The sequence below is a fragment of the Felis catus genome, chromosome A2 (genome assembly GCF_018350175.1).
Source record: "Felis catus isolate Fca126 chromosome A2, F.catus_Fca126_mat1.0, whole genome shotgun sequence".
Classification (NCBI taxonomy): Eukaryota; Metazoa; Chordata; class Mammalia; order Carnivora; family Felidae; genus Felis; species Felis catus.
This window is the reverse complement of record NC_058369.1, coordinates 78,011,580-78,028,269: the sequence shown is the minus strand read 5'-3', so window position 1 is coordinate 78,028,269 and position 16,690 is coordinate 78,011,580. Positions and strand designations below refer to the sequence as shown.

Here is a 16,690-nt window from a genome sequence, read left to right as displayed (position 1 = left end):
TTAAGAGCTGATATACTATCTAGGCTCAATCACTTGATCAGCTACTCATGTATACCATTCCGGCTAACAACGTTTCAGTGTTCCCCACATTCACATCCATTAACAAGGACATTACACCAAATCCCTGAAATCAGGTTCTTCCTTTGCCCCTTCTTCTCCACTCAATATTATAAAGCCTTCCCCAGGCAGCTGAGAAGGACAGAATGAGGATGTCTGAGGTCAGTGCCAGGCAGGCCTGGCAGAAGGGAAAAACTCTGCTTCCCCAGCCAGTCACTTCTGTGTTCTGTGCTTCCACACCGCCCCCCCAGGTCCACAGGCCACATCCTCAGTCCCCCAAACCACAGGCCTCCGGGCCCCAAGGCAGCATGGCCAGGGTTCTTTCAGACACCCTGTGGCTGAGCACAAAGGGCAGAAATGAAACTTCTGGGGCTTGAGGGGGTGGAGCAAGCACCCAGCTGTGCCCCTGGGGCAAGAGAACCATCTGCACACACAGCCAGGGTGCTGGCTTCCTACTTCCCACCCACCTCCGCATTGAGAAGTGCGCGTTCAATAATGCAACTTCTCATACTATTAATAATAATTGTCGACCACATACATAGCACTGAAATCTCACCACAACCATATGAAACGGGTATTGTTATTATTCTTCTTATTCTACAGATGAGGAAACTGGGGTCCAGAGAGGTTAAGTGATTTTTCCAATGACAAACAGCTTGTCGGTCATAAAGCCAACATTTGAACCCAGGTAGCAAGGTGTGAACCTGCACTTCTTACCATGGCTCTGTACTATCTCTAAGAAAAAGAGAATAAATCTCTAATTAAATCTCTAAGCCTGCACTGCCAGTCAGAATTTACACATTGTGTCTGACCAGCATAGGGCATGAAAATCTGGGGGGAGGAAAGTTCTTTCTCACAGAAGTGACCCTTGTGTGTAAAAATCAGAACTGAATAAATTCGAACCAGCAGAAATGCTTTATATAGAGGAGATGGCCTTCGAGACTGACACAAGACATTTGTCTTCCTTTACCATGTCCCTGTGTGCTACAGTGATGAGTGAATCCCTGGGTTGCTGCTGAACAAATATGCACCGGAGCACCTACGGATTGGTGTTAGAATAGCTTGGCCCCAGGTCAATTTCCCTTCTCAAAAATTTTCTGTTAAGGAGTTTGACCACACAGTGAGCTCAGAAAGCAAGGATTGTGCCTGAAGCCCCCAGTGTACAGAAGGATAGAAAATAATTAAAAATCAGAATGTACTCTAATTCAAAATCAAAAGGCATCCCCATCTCTGCCCTTGTGAAAATTGTGTGAGCTAACAAATTAATAAGCCAGTTGCCCGGGGTGAAGTCTGCCCTTTGCCTGTGTAATCACCAAGAAATGAGAGTGACTTTGGTCAGTCCAATGGAGGAGCAAAAGATAATGATTTCCAGACATAAGTGAAGTCATTAAGGATGCAAGAACACTAATGCGCTGGGTCCACAGTAGGAAGAGCCCAGTCTTTTGAGTCTGGGAGTGTCCAGCTCCCTGACAAGTAAGCAGAAAGCAGGTAAAAGTGATCTACCCTCCAGGCAGGGAAAGGAGAGGACTAACACTTATTGAACACTTGCTATGTGCCAGTCTCTGTGCCAGACATTTTATATATATATGGTCTCATTTAATGCCAGATCCGTCCATGGGTTTTTCTGCTTAGACAGGGTGATGCGTTCATGGTCCAGCCTTGACACACAGAATGATATAGGCATGACCACCATGACCATTGCCGTTATCCTGCCACGTGCAAATGACACACACAAGATAATGTAAAAGCAAAAAGGAGGAGCGCCTGGGTGGCTCAGTCAGTTAAGCATCTGACTCTTGGCTTCTGCTCAAGCCATGATCTCACGGTTCATGAGTTCGAGCTCTGCATTGGGCTCTGCACTGACAGTGAGGAGCCTGCTTGGGACTCTCTCTCTCTCTGCCCCTCCCTTACTCTTTCTCTCTTTCTCTCTCAACACATAAATTTAAAAACTTAAAAAAAAAAAAGAAAGAAAAGAAAACTCACTATCTTAACATTTTGGCCTGTAGACTTCCAATCTTTTCTCCATATAAATATTTTGTGTTCATTTGCCAACATGGGCTGATGCCACCTATGTTGTTGTTTTATGCCTGCTTTTTTAACTCAGACACTTTCACATGCTCGTTCAATATTCTTTCACGGTATCATTCTAGCAGTTACAGAGTAGGCAGTGGTAGGTACTTTCATCAGTACCCAACTGTAGGATATTTAGGTTACCTTCAAGTTCTCGCATTTTTAAACATTCTAACAAATATTCTTATGTATTGGTCACTGCAAAATTATCCAAGTTTTAGCATGAAAATTGCTGGGTACAAGGACATAGGCATTTTCTTAAAGTCCAGTTTATTGAGGCATTATTCACCTACAGCAGAACTGGGCCTTTTTGTGGGTACAGTTCTTTGAATTTTGACAAATGCATCAGTCATGTAACCATCACCGCAATGAATTTCTCTAACATTTATTAGCATTCTAAAGCTTTTGATGCAGGTTATCAAATTGTCTGCTAGTAAAATTATACCTATTCCCACCTACCATCAGCCTATGAAAGGTGAACATTGGGTATTATTCTTCAAAAAAAATTTTTTTTTAAGATTTTCCAGTTTGATAGGTGAATGTTTCCATCTCATTCCCTTACATTTCTTTGATTACAAATGAGGTTGCATATTTTTTCACATTTATGCTCTGTTTTTATGCCTTATGGTGTGAAATCACATTTATATCCTTATATCCAGATTTTTTTGAAGTATTTATATCTGTAATCATTAACTTCAGTTTTCTTCAACACACCATCTTTGCCAAGTTACAACATTAAGGTTGGGCTGTCCTCATGTTGTAAAATTGAGAACCTTGCACTTTCTTCTTTACTTTGGCACAATATGATTGAAATAAGCATGCCTTGCTTAATAAATGGACTTAACTCACCTGTGGCACCTTGCTCAAAGGGTTTTGGAGAATGCGCCAGGCAAAGCATTTTTTTTTAATTTTTTTAACTTTTATTTATTTTTGAGAGACAGAGCATGAATGGGAGAGGAGCAGAGAGAGAGGGAGTCACAGAATCCAAAGCAGGCTCCGGGTTCTGCGTGGTCAGCACAGAGCCCAACGCAGGACTCGAACCCATGAACCACGAGATCATGACCTGAGACGAAGTAGGACGCTTAACCGACTGCGCCACCCAGGCGCCCCATGCCAAAGCATTTTTAAAGCCCTCTCGCTCAGTATTCAGAATGTGTGTAGGGGCTCCTGGGTGGCGTAGTCGGTTAAGCATCTGACTCTTGATCTCGGCTCAGGTCAAGATCTCACAGTTTGTAAGTTCAAGCCCTGCATCAGGCTGTGTGCTGATGGCACAGAGCCTGCTTAGGATTGTGTCTCTCCTTCCCTCTGCCCCTACCCTGCTTTTATTTAAGTTTTTAAATAAACTTTAAAAAAAGAATTTGTATTAAAATTCCCAAGTTTTTTCAACAGTTTGGAGCATCAGTGAAACGCTAATATGTTGGTTTTCTTAGAATAGGCCAAATTATAAAATAAAGATGAAAACAAAACCTCAAACGCCACATCATTTCTCTGGATTCCATTAACCCTTGGCAAACACGTATGCTTACATGAAGCTCAGTGATCCCAGTATGGTGTGCAAAAACTGACTCATTTCTTTAAAGAGAGTACAGAAATTTCTACCTTCAGTTTCCTAGGAGAGAAACTGATGTAAAAGGTAGAGTAAGAAAAAAGATGAAATGTACCATATCAACCAGTTTTCCCCGAGCACACCCTGGACATGGGCGATTACACTAATGTGCTTCCTAGGGTATGGAAATAGCGTATGTTCTCATCAAACCCTCCATCTGAGAAAGAGGATCTGCCCTGTTGGTGATAGCTTCCTCTCATGGACAGGATAATGCTATGTAAATTCCAGGATCCCTGGGCAGTCATCACCCTACTTAGTTACCGCATCAACATAACTGTACTTTCTTTCCCTTTATCCAGGACGTCTGCGTTAAGGCTTACCTCGCCCTTCGTCATCACACAAACCTGCTGATCATCCTCTTCTCCATGATGCTGATGACAGGAATGCCCCAGTTAACAAGCAAAGAAGATATTGAATATATTCGGGATGCCCTAACAGTGGGGAAAAGTGAGGAGGATGCTAAGAAGTATTTTCTTGATCAGATCGAAGTGTGTAGAGACAAAGGATGGACCGTGCAGTTTAACTGGTTCCTGCATCTTGTTCTGGGCATCAAACAAGGGGAGAAACATTCAGCCTAGTTCTTTGGGCTAGAATTAAAAACAAGTTGGTGTTCTAAAGCTTTAAGTCAGCATGTCCATCATTGAACTTGGACTGATGGACAGGACATTATGAAAGCTGGCACTTCAGAAATGCAGCTCTGTTGCTGGCTGAACCCTTTACTGGAGAAAAATACTAGCATGTCGGTTTGTTTAAATAATGTTCAGTTTTAGGCTTGTATGCAGGTTTGTTTTTCCTCGTTTGCTTCAGTGATGTTGGAGAACATTCTAAGTTTAAACAAACTATTTCTTCGTTGTGCCTGCTGGTTTGACTGTCTTATTATCGAGTGCCTCTGGAAATTGGGAATAATTGGTGACATCTCTTTTCATCTGCGTATACTCTCAATTTGGGTCATTCCTGTGCTCCTCAACCTCTTTAGAGAAAAAAGATGTCATCGTTGTAACCTCTGTCTCATTCCCTAAAGGACACTTCCAAACATCCCCCTCCATGTCTGTGGATGATAGCGATTTGCTAAAAGCAAAGGAAGGCGAGTTGGTCTTTTCAGTGTCTTTTGTAATTAGGTTCTTGTACAGTGTACAGCTGAGATGCACAAACATACAATGGAAAATCTGAACCTTTGTGCCCTGGCACTTCTCTGCTGGTCTGCTTCAGGGTTACGAAGAGGAAGAACAGAGAGGAGACCATTCATCTCAACTCGGCCCAAGAGCAGATTGCCAATTCCAGCCACTACAGCCTTCTCCAGCATGGAAACAGGAAGAAACTAAAGGGACTCATTTTTCACCTTTACATCCTCCTCCCTGCCTCCCTTCTTCCTTAACTGTTACCCTCCCACAACTCTTTACCCAAGTTGTGAAGTCCTCAAGAATGCATCTACCCTAGAATTCAAAACTTAGTTGAAAAGCAATTTCTCCCCTAGGGTTACTGGAATTTTATGTACTTATTTGTAAAAATGTTTGGTGGAGTTTTTTTTTTTTTTAAGTATATTATTAAAGAGGAAATTCTAGGACATATGGATTTGTTTTCACACGCCTTAATTTTACATTTTGGTCTCAGAATTTTTATTCTTTTTTTTTAATGGAAGAAGGTATTTGGTATCTGAACAGTGTTTCATATTAGCAAGAACACTACTTGCCCTGTTCGTCTCTCAGTTTAAAGGACTTTTAAACTCTGACACATTCTTCAGATTTCCTAAAAATTGACATGGTTTCTTTAAGAACCACGTTCATCTCCTAAATAGCTTGCTATTTATTGGAAGTGTTGTTTAACCTTAGCGAAAGATCGTTAAATTATTTATGAAATATTTCTAAATTACCTATAGTTAATACTTTACCTAGAAATAACTCTGTTAACCATGTCTGTGTTTAAACACAATCAGATATAAATAGGTATTTAAAATTTTTCTGAATAGATACCTTTGGTGTAGCCTGAACTTTTTTTTTTTTTTTTTTTTTTTGTATATGCAAAAGGCCTTTGAAGGTATGGGTAACACTGCGTCCTTGCCGGCTGAGCCTTTCCCCTGCTTCATAAGGTGTCTAGAAAGAACTCTTCCTTGACAGCTCGTTCTTTCAAAACTACTCCATCCCCTGGTACAGAAGACCATGCCCTGCAATGCATTAATGAATGCATTGATGGAAGGTAGATGTTGTAATGACATTTTTACAACTATTCCCCACCATTCTTCTGAACAAGAACAGGAAGGACGATGCTTTCTAATTGAGAAGATGTAGTCATTATTCTTATAAAAAAATAGCTGAGCTGGCCCTTGCACAGATTCTGCTTTTTATTTGAATTGCTGAAATAATCGTCTTGATAGAAGAGTTAGAGGAATGTATTTATATTTAGCTTGCTGGCACATGGGCATACCTATTTTCAGATGGACAAGTTCTTTTGTTATGCTGACACACATCACATTGGGCCTGATTCTTCTGTATTTCAGTGAAGGTAGAACTTTAACTCTTTAGACTTACAGACAAAAATTACTTTTGTGTGCCTCTTCCGTTCATTATTTACAGTGAATCACATGACCCACAGCTTTTAGACCTTTGAAAACGTTCTAGAGTTCAGGTCATCTCCTCCTGGGAGGAGATTTGGGGGAACTACCCACAACTCTGTCTTCACTGCCAGATGAAAACAGAGATTACAGGTCAGATGATTCGGGTAAAAGCAGCTTTCATGTATGTCCAGGACTGGATACGTGATTTGCAGAGCCCAGTACAAAATGAAAATGTGGGGCCTGCCATTCAAAAATTATTAAGAAGTTCAAGAGAGCAACAGCAGAGCATGAAACCAAGCACAGGAACTTCTGACCATGAGTCACTGCACAGGTCACAAGCCTGTGAAGCTGGCACTGTACAGATCTGAATAATGGCTTTGATGCTCAATTTTGCATTTGGACTCCATCTGTATGAGTTCAGATAAAGTGCCCAGATCGAAATGCTGTTTATGTTCTAATTAAAATACCTCATTTCTGTGGCTGTACACTTGGACGTAAAACACTGGCCCATCGATTTAGGACTGGAACAATGGCCGCTAAAAGGAGAGCAAAGCAGATGTTCGAGACCCAGCCCCATATGACCCCATTTAACTACCTTTAGTGAAAGTATGAGGGAGTGGAGACCTCGTAGATAAAATATAGAAATTCCTAGAGAAGACTCTTGACTTTTAAAAAGGTAACTTTATTAACTATATATATTTATAGGAGATGAATCATTTTTTAAAGAAAGACCAGAAGGGCGCCTGGGTGGCTCAGTCAGTCGGGCATCCAACTTCGGCCCAGTTCATGATCTTGCGGTTTGTGAGTTTGAGCCCCGCGTTGGGCTCTGTGCTGACAGCTCAGAGCTTGGAGCCTGCTTCAGATTCTGTGTCTTTCTCTCTCCGCCCCTCCCCCACTTGTGCTCTGTCTCCCTCTGTCCCTCAAAAATAAATAAACGTAAAAAAAAATTAAAGAAAGGTTAGATATGGGAATTCTGTGGGATAATTTGGAGGCTGGGAATCCTAGGTAAATGGAAATTATTTTTTTGATATGGGCCAAAAAATAATTTAGAAAGTATATTTCTGGAGCAAGTTCTGGCGTTTGGCAAACCTGGCTCTATTTGCCATGGCTATGAAATAAATTGTCAGTTATATTTTACAACATGAAGAAAAAAGTTTTTGGATTTTTAAGGACTCTGCCATCTTATATCTGTTTTACTCAACCTAATAATTCTGGTCAATTAATCTGGTTCTTATCTGTGTGCTTGTCTGCATATTTGCAAGGACTCATATTTAGGACAGATGCCAGGGGAGCCTAAAGCACACACCTTGGCAAAGGTGCTCATTCAGAAAGTCAAGAGATATTTCCTCTTCTGGACAGTCCAGCTCTCCCCACTTGTATTTACATTTCAATTACAATCATTGAATGTAAATTCAAATTAAAGAATCGACGCCTTGTATTCTCTGTACGCATCTTTTAATGTCTGAAAGTCCAGATATTCCTGAAAGTCAGATTCCTTAACAAATCTTTATGGAGTATGGTGCCTGGCTGGTTCAGTCAGTCTGACTCCTGACACGGGCTCAGGTCATGATCTCACAGTTCGAGTTCAAGCCCCGCATTGGGCTCTGTGCAGATAGCATGGAGCCTGCTTGGGATTTTCTCTCTGCCCTTCCCCCCCTTGCTGTCTCTCCCTCTCTCTCTCTCTCTCTCTCTCTCTCTCTCTCTCAGAATAAATAAATAAACATTAAAAAAAGAAGAAAGAAAAAATATCTTTATGGAGTGCCCACCGCCCTACTAGACTGTGTGCTGAGGACTGGGGATAAGAATGTGGAACAAAATCGACCCAGCCTCAGTCCTTAAAGGGTTTATAGTTTGCTGGCAATAGCAGATACCTCATAATGGTTGTGTCTTGTGGGTCAAATTGTGTCCTCCCAAAAAGATGAAGTCCTCACCCTTGGTCCCTGTAAATGTAATTTTATTTGAATTAGGTTCTATAGATGTAATAGAGTTAAGGTGAGGTCATGATGGTGAGCCCTGATTCAATATGTCTGGCATACTCAAAAGGAAAAAGAATGTGATAGAGGTAGAGATTATAGTGTCTACCAGCCAACGGACACCTGGGGTACCAGATGCCGGAAGAAGCAAGGAAGGGTCCCATCCTAGAAGCTTGTAAGGGAGCACGGCCCTGCCAACACTTGCAGATGTCTGCCTCTAGAACTGTGAAAGAATAAATTTCTACTGTTTTGAGTCACCCAGTGTGTGATATTTTGTTATGACATCCCTAGGAAATTAATAGAGTATCAACAATCATCAGTTTTGTGGGGTTTCTTTTTGGAGGAGCAGAGTTTATGTAAGTAAACCTGTTTGATACTTTCTACTATTACCAAAAAGACTTAATTGAGTGCAAAATATGTGACAAAGTGCTAATATACTTAATATATAAAAAGCTGTAATAATTCAATAAGTAAAAAATGAATACCTTATCAGAAAATGTTGAATTCACCAAAAAAATGCATGTGGCCAATAACCATATGACAAGAACCCCAAATCACTGCTGATGAAGCAAATGCAAATTAAGATAATTTAAGTGTCTTTTCACCATCAGATTAGGAAAGATTGGTAATACTGAGAGTTGGTGATAATTTGGAAGAAAGAATACTCTAGCACACTGTTGAAAACAGAGCAAGTTGATAAAATTTATGCATGGCATTTTGTCACATTTTATCAAAATTAAGAAGATATTGGGGTGCCTCAGTCTGTTGAGCATCTGACTTTTTTTTTTTTTTTTTTTTGGAGAAAGAGAGAGAGCGCACAAATGGGATAGGGTCAGAGAGAAGTAGAGACAGAATTCCAAGCAGGCTCTGCAACATCAGTGAGAGCCCACTGCAGGGCTTGAACTCACAAACTGTGAGATCATGACCTGAGCCCAGATCAAGAGTTGGACGCTTAACTGACTGCACCACCCAGGCTCCCCAAGCATCTGACTCTTGATATCAGCTCACGTCGTGATCTTTCAATCATGATCTAGATGCTCCATGCCGAGTGTGGAGCCTGCTTGGGATTTTCTCTTTCTCTCTCTCTCTTGCTCATCTCCTCCCCGACTCACACACAGGAGAGTGAGCTGGGTATGGGCAAAGACAGCGGGGAGCCCGATGTGGGGCTTGATCTCAGGAACTATGAGATCACGACCTAAGCTGAAATCAAGAGTAAGAGGGTTAACTGACTGAGCCACCCAGGAGCCCCAATAAATCAACTTAAAAAAACAACAGAAAAAGAGGATATCTATTCTCCTACCCAGCAAGTTCACATCCAAGAATTTATCCTTTAGAAACTATCGGACAAGTGTGCAAAGACTTACAGACAAAACCAGTTACCAATATTCTTTATAATACAACCCAAAATTGGAAATGCCCTAACAGTCCCTCAATAGGGGATTGGTTAATTAAATCACATTCATACAATGGAGTACAATGAAACCCCTGAAAAGATAAGGTAGATGAAAATGTATTAACATCCACGTAGATCTATGACATAATTGAGTGAAACAAGGTGGTTACCAGGTCAGTGTTGCAGTACAGTCATATTCAAGTAAAAATGTAAGCTTATAGCAACATTAAAAGGCTGGGAGAATATATTCACACCAAACTGTCAATTGTGATTTTTTTTACCCTACATTTATTTATTTTTTTTTCTCTCGGGTTTTGGGAAACTTGATGCTATATTTTTGAATTTTTTAAAAAGGGAAAAATAGTATTTTAATTTTGGGAAAACAATACAGTCTACACGATAATCATATCCTTTAGCTTACATCAAGCCTCACTAAAAGCTCAGAAAATTTTGTTTCTCTAAGGGAAAAAAATCCCGTGAAGTCAGCAGTTGTCAAGGAGTGACGGCCAAGCTGTTGTCAGAACTTTCTGGCATACAAATGACCGTGTCAAAGTTTCCTGTCTTACTCAACCCTACCTGATTGTGATCTTTGGTACACTAATGCCAGCCTGATCCATCCCCTAAAATGATAATGCTTTTAGAGAAGAGAGGCCTCCAAGGATGCTGTCTGTTTAGTCAGTAAGGGATGCCTTGCCTGGGCCAGCTCTTGTCAGCTCTGCAAATCTTCTACACTGAGCTCTCTAGCTCACACATGACGTCCCCCTTGGAGGTGCAAAGCACCTCATTTTCACTTCTCAGGGAGTGCCAGAATTTTTTCTATGCATTCACTCATTAGTACAAATTAAATCTCACTGCCTGTGGCTTTAGTATGATGTTTTCCTTCTGGGAGCTGGGCTCTGAGTCTGGGTTTATAATGCACTGGTCATTCAATTTGGAGGATGTGATGGAGACAGGGACGTAAAAAGGAACATAGAATTTACCTGCAGCCCCTCTGTATCTCGTAGTGGGTGGCCAGTCCTCTGACAAGTTTTATATGCAGAGAATCAAACTCAGAATTCTTCTGATTACACTTAAGTGTTAAAATGGGTCCCTATTCTCTTCAGAGATGTGCCCACCATGACCCCCACCATTTCCAGCCACATGCAGGGTTGTGGCTGAACAGAACCTCCCATTACCGGATGTATATGGCAGCCAAAGCCGTACTGGTCCCTAGCACCCCCACCCCATGCCTTTCTTTATATCATCGCCAAACACCTGTTCTACAAAATTACCAGGGCCTCCACTGGGAAAATCCTGTGGCCACAAACCACTGCCAAATCCCTGAGTTCTCCCTGGCTCTCTTTCCCCAATCCATGGCTCTAGAAACCAGAAGCGACAATTTCTCCATATTTTTAATTTTTTTTTATGTTTATTTATTTATTTAGAGAGAGGGGAGGAGAGAGAGGCAGGGAAGGGCGGGGGTGGGGAGGGAGAGGGAGAAGAAGAGGGAGAGGGAGTGGGAGAGAGAATCCAAGCAGGCTCCACACTGTCAGCATGGAGCCTGAGGCAGGGCTCAAACTCATGAACTGTGAGATCATGACCTGAGCTGAAATCAAGAGTCAGCCGCTTAACTGACTGAGCCACCCCAGTGCCCCACTAATTTCTCAATTTTGAAGCAACCCCTTGCTTAGGCAGTAATTGTTTATCATGGCAAAGCACATTCTGTAGGTTTTCAACTGGTAGAGGAGTTTGACTCCTTTAACCTATACAGATTTAAAGGAGTCTGAGACTTGAGATACCCTAGTGGAAAGCCAGGGTGAGTGTGTGTGGCTGTGGATGCAGAGTGGACCATAAGCCAGTAACTGGGGGATAATCCACTTTAAAGTCAGCCAGATGCCACAGTAGCAGTTCAGAGTAGGTGAGGCAGGAAAGAGGGTAGATCAGTGGCTCCGGCATTTGATCATTCCAAATTCAGTACAAATTGTCCACCTGGAAGAGTTGTCTAATCTTGCTAAGCTTCAGCTCTCTCCTCCATAAACTGGGTAGAGAGTGGTACCTCTTTCACAGAACTGCTGTGCAGATTAAATGAAATCGTGAAAGTGAGGGGTGTCTGGGCGGCTCAATCAGTTAAGTGACTGACTTTGGCTCAGGTCATGATCTCGCAGTTCATGAGTTAGAGCCCACATCAGGCTCTGTGCTGACAGCTCAGAGCCTGGAGCCTGCTTCAGATTCTGTGTCTCCCTCTCTCTTTGTCCCTCCCCTGTTCTCGCTCTGTTTGTCTCTCTCTCTCTCTCAAAAATAAACATTAAAAAAATGTTTTTAAATAAACAATGAAAGTGAAGCATTAACTGCAATGTCTGGAGTCTTTGCTCAATAAACAAAAGCCATCATTTCTGTGCTCCTTTTCAAGGAAGGCTGAAGAATCTCAAGAAATCAAAAGTTCTAAGGCATCATCCTTGGAATGACTTCTAGAAGTAAATGATGGAAATCTTAATGACTTTATAAATATGACATCCTCCCAGTATGACTTCAAAGGAGAAATAATTTCCACTCTATGTCAACATCAGATACCAAGGAAATCTTTTAAACAACATCCTTCTCTGACCAGTTAATCTAATCAGTGTACATTATCCGTGGGTTCTGTCTGGGCCTAAAGAAAGTTAGAGGGCCTGGAACCAATTGACAAGGCCATTAACTCCTATTCACTTTCCCCCTCCCCGTGAACTTTATGGAAAGTTAATTTATATAAAATACAATTCAGCCATTTAAATGTATCGTGTGATAAGTTTGACACACATCACACCCATATATCCATCTATCACCACAGCCAAGATCCAGCACGGCCCCATCACCAAAAAGCTCCCTCAGGCCTGCATGTAGTAAATTTCTTCCCATGTCTTCACTGAAATGCTGTCACTATAGTTTTGCCTTTTCTAGAACTGCATATAAATGGAATCATGCAATATGTGGTCTTTTGTTCACATAGTATGATATTTTGGAGATTCATCTAGATTGCCTAAATAAAATATAATTTAGGGAGGTTCATTTGCTGGACAGGTTTGCTATGGTTCACTCTAGAGTCAAATGCCAACTTTCACTTTTGTCTGCTGTCTGTGACAATGCATGCCCATGGCTCCTGTTCTGTCTTAGATTATTGAGAAAGACCCATTATTACTCTTACTTTGTTGTTTATATAAGATAATAGATGACAAGGAGCTTTCATTTCCTCTGGTTTTGAAATAGTGCAGAGGTAGATTGTAATACTCCCCACTGCTGCCGAAGGGCAAGCAACTAGCAGTGCCAACAGACAGACAAACACAGGAACCCCTGAAGTCATCAGAGAATCTAGAAAAGAGACCTTCTAGAGCAGCGTGTCTCCTAACGTGCACATAAATCACTAGGGATACATATTCTGATTCCATAGTGTAGGACAGGGCCTGGGGTTCTGTCTCTCCAACAAGCTTCCAGGGGAAGCCGATGCTTCTGGTCCCCAAACCACACTTTGCATAACAAGGTTCTATAAGACACAGAGGCAGATTCTGTGGGTTGGTAGGGAATGTCAAAGCAATAAGAAGGCTGAAAATATGTACCAATCTGCACCTGAGAAATACTACCCAAAGACATGAATTTTCATCAATCCATATATGTGTATGAATATATCATCTTTGTTTTTTCTAATGGCATCTCAATTTTCTCATCTGTAAAATGGGAATTAAACTATCTGTGGTAGGTAGACCTCCAGTATGGTCCCCTATGATCTCTGACTCCTGATGTTACACCCCTGTGGGATTCTTTCCCCATGAGTATGAACTGGGTCTAGTGAGTTGCTTCTAACAAATAAAATATAGCAAAGATGATGCAACATCACTTTCAAGATTGGGTTCTAAAAGCCTATGAGTTTCATCATACTGGCATTTCTAGCTTGCTCTTTCCCACCTTTTCAGTTTGATGAAGCCACCCACCATGTTGTGAGCCATTCTCTGGAGAGATCTACATGGCAAGGAATCCAGGGAGGCCTCTGGCCCACGGTAAGAAACGGAGTGAATTCTGCCACCAACCACATAAATGAGCTGGGAAAAGTGTCTTTTCAAGTCAAGTCTTGTGAGAGATCCAGAGCCAGAGGACTCAGCTAAGCCATGCCTGGATTCCTGATACGGAGGCCATGAGATAATAAATGTTTCGGTTTTAAGCCACAAAGTTTTAGAGTAATTTATTGTGTAGCAATAGATAACTAATAGATTTCAGAGTTGTTTTAAGGATTAAAAAAGACAAAAGAATTAATATATGTGAATGAACTTAGCACAGTGCCTGGCACAGAGTAGCTGCTTGGCAATGCTAGTTGAATCTAAAAACAGCAGAGTCATAAACATCACCAGGATTTGTAAACAGCAGCTGCATCCACTAATCCAAGAACAATCCATGTGTATAAAGTCTGTTACTTTCAGCCTTGTTGGGGAACCTGTAGACCAAAAAGTTTGACATATACATATAAATACAAAGACATAACTAATACCCATGCATGTTTTACATACATATGTAGATATCTCACTTTTTAAATATAAGCTTGTTTTTTCATGGATCTTAGAGCTGTGCTCAAGTACCCTAGCAAGGAGGAAGAAGAGGAAGAGGAGGAGGAGGAGGAGGAAGAGGAGGAGGAGGAGGAGGAAGAGGGGGAGAGGGAGAAGGAGGAAGAGGGGGAGGAGGAGGGGGGAGGAGGGAGCAGAGGGGGAGGGGAAGGAGGAGGGGGAAGGAAGAGCAGAGGGGGAGGGGAAGGAAGAGGGGAGAGGAGGAGGGAAGAGGAGGAGGAAAGAAGGGGAGCTCCCACTGAACTATGTTTTATAAAGTGGCATTCCCACATTTTTCTTCTCATTCTCTCCCTTCTACCTTCCAGTTTATTCAAAGATACAAGTTCAACAGCAATCATCAAACCAAATGGAAACTCTAAGAAGGGAAGTCAGTCCAGGCTGGGAGCTGCCACTCTCTTACCAGCCATTATGGCCCTTCACTGAAACTGGACTTTCAAATTGGTTCAGTATCACCAAAATCTACATGAAAATCACTGATAAACATGTAAGAGCATTTCAAAGTGAGACCAAGTCCATCATATCTATCAGACCTTTATTCAGCATCCGCTGTGTGCCTGGCATTCCGCCCTCCTGGGATCACCCAGGAAACAAAAATAAGTCAAGCACCATCTGGTGGACGGAGCAGGCACAGTCACACTTGACTGTCAGGAAAACCCGTGAGGGAGCATCATAACCAATGGCCACCTGCTCTGTTATAGGCTTGGGAGCAAAGATGAGGATGCAAAGATGACCTCTTAACTAGAGAGGCAAGGCAGGCTGTGACGTGTTGTATTAGGGGTATACGTAAAGAGTGGAGAAAATAGAAAGGCGCCAAAAATTAATTCTGACTGAGGGACCAGAAAAGGCTTTCTAATGAAGGGAACATTTGAGTGTGGTTTTGAGGAATAAATAGGATCTCACCATGTGGGTAAAAGCATTCCAGATGGGGTGAGGGTAGGAGCAGCAGAGACAAAAAGTGAGGTGTAAAAATGTAAGGTACGTCAAGAAATGCTAGCTACAGCACCACAACGGAAGTGTCAGCTGGATGGCAAGAGAGTGGGAAGCAAAGGCTAAAATGGGGGAAGATCATAAAAAGCCTTGAAACCAAAAAGAGGTTGGATTTATGACATACATTCTGCATGTAATAGGAAAGCATGATTACCTTTTAAGGACAAGAGCAATCCGGCCATTCATTAGCCAGCACGCTTTAGGTTGCTAGTGACTGAAACCCAATTCAAATTGGCTTCAGTGAAACAGAATGTATTGGTTCACTCAACTGGAAAGAAAAGAGGTACATCTGGCTTCAGGCTCAGCTGGTGCCAAAGAATAAATGATATCATCTCTCAGCACTACCTTCCCCTTCTTGACTCCTTTCTCAAGGGGATTCTCTCCACGCTGTAGCAAAGTTACTCATCAACAGCTTATGATTTACATCCCAGCGGCTTAGGGCCTTCTGTGAGACAAGAGGGTTTCTCTTCAAGAGTCTGGTGGCTGAAACTTACTGGATAATCTAGATCGCCCATTACCATCATAAATGCCGGGGTCAGGGCAATGTAGTGCCCATGCATCAGCCCAACCCAAACTCTATTCACTGAAGGGGGAGTGAGTCCTCAACAGAAAATCCAAGTGCTGTTTTCAAAAGAAACAGAAATGGGTGCAAATCTGGGGGAAAAAAAACTGTGCAAAATAATAAAAGGAATTTTAGAGACAGTCTTTGGGGGCCAATGAGGTAGAGGTGTTCCCCCAGAAGCCAGAAAGGCCCTGCAGTAGGCTAGTCAAGAGATCAAATGGTGTGAACCAGGACAGACATCACAGGCATGACATGAACACAGCAGTTGTTCATAACCTCACAAGGAATATTTAAGGGTCAAGGGAGAAAAGTTTTAAGAAGTGTGGAAATCTTAGGTGTCATCAATGGGGTCCTGTGACACAAAGACAAAACTTAGATTTCATCCTGTTTCTACCCATGTGAAATAAGTTCAGGTGACCCTGGCATGTTACATGGCTTATGTGCTGTGAGCACAAACACAGGCTAAGACAGCTTGGGTTGAAGTTAGACAAACGGCATACATACAAATCTACTGGAAAAAAAAAACCCATTCTCATTACCTAGGGACTCATATTTTTCTTCAATTTGCCTTAAAAATAAAATAAATACCTAATTTCATTACAAGGGCCATAAAAATCCTTAGGCATATATGTCATATTAGTACTTTCTTATGTATATTCCAAATACAATGCATAAGAGAAGAGCCCAGGGAAGGAGTTCAGAACATGCCACTTCAAAGATACCACTTTGGCTTTTGTTTATTTGGAACTGAAAGCACTTAAGAAACAGCAGATGCATGAATGCTCTGGCCTCCCCTTTTCTATACAAGCTTCCATGAGAGAGGTGCCCTCTTTATATCAGGAAGAGAAGCACATCCTTATCACCAGAGACTTGGAATCATCACCGAAATGGACCTCTACAAATATACTAAAATAACTCATCTTCCA

General features: G+C 41.8%; 1 protein-coding gene and 1 long non-coding RNA gene across 4 annotated transcripts in view; one reads left to right on the top strand and one right to left on the bottom strand.

The window, feature by feature from the left end:
• PIK3CG (phosphatidylinositol-4,5-bisphosphate 3-kinase catalytic subunit gamma) overlaps positions 1 to 5,299 on the top strand; it is a 33,340-nt gene extending 28,041 nt beyond the window's left edge. For all 3 annotated transcript variants that reach the window (XM_045052256.1, XM_019825344.3, XM_045052257.1), the window contains exon 11: positions 4,033 to 5,299. In XM_045052256.1, the coding sequence (XP_044908191.1) occupies positions 4,033 to 4,311 (279 nt within the window). In that variant the 3' untranslated portion in view covers positions 4,312 to 5,299. The remainder of the gene's footprint in view (positions 1 to 4,032) is intronic.
• The window catches only part of LOC105260372, a 197,466-nt gene that overhangs the window by 97,618 nt on the left and 83,158 nt on the right, over positions 1 to 16,690 (bottom strand). The gene's annotated exons all lie outside the window — the stretch shown is intronic.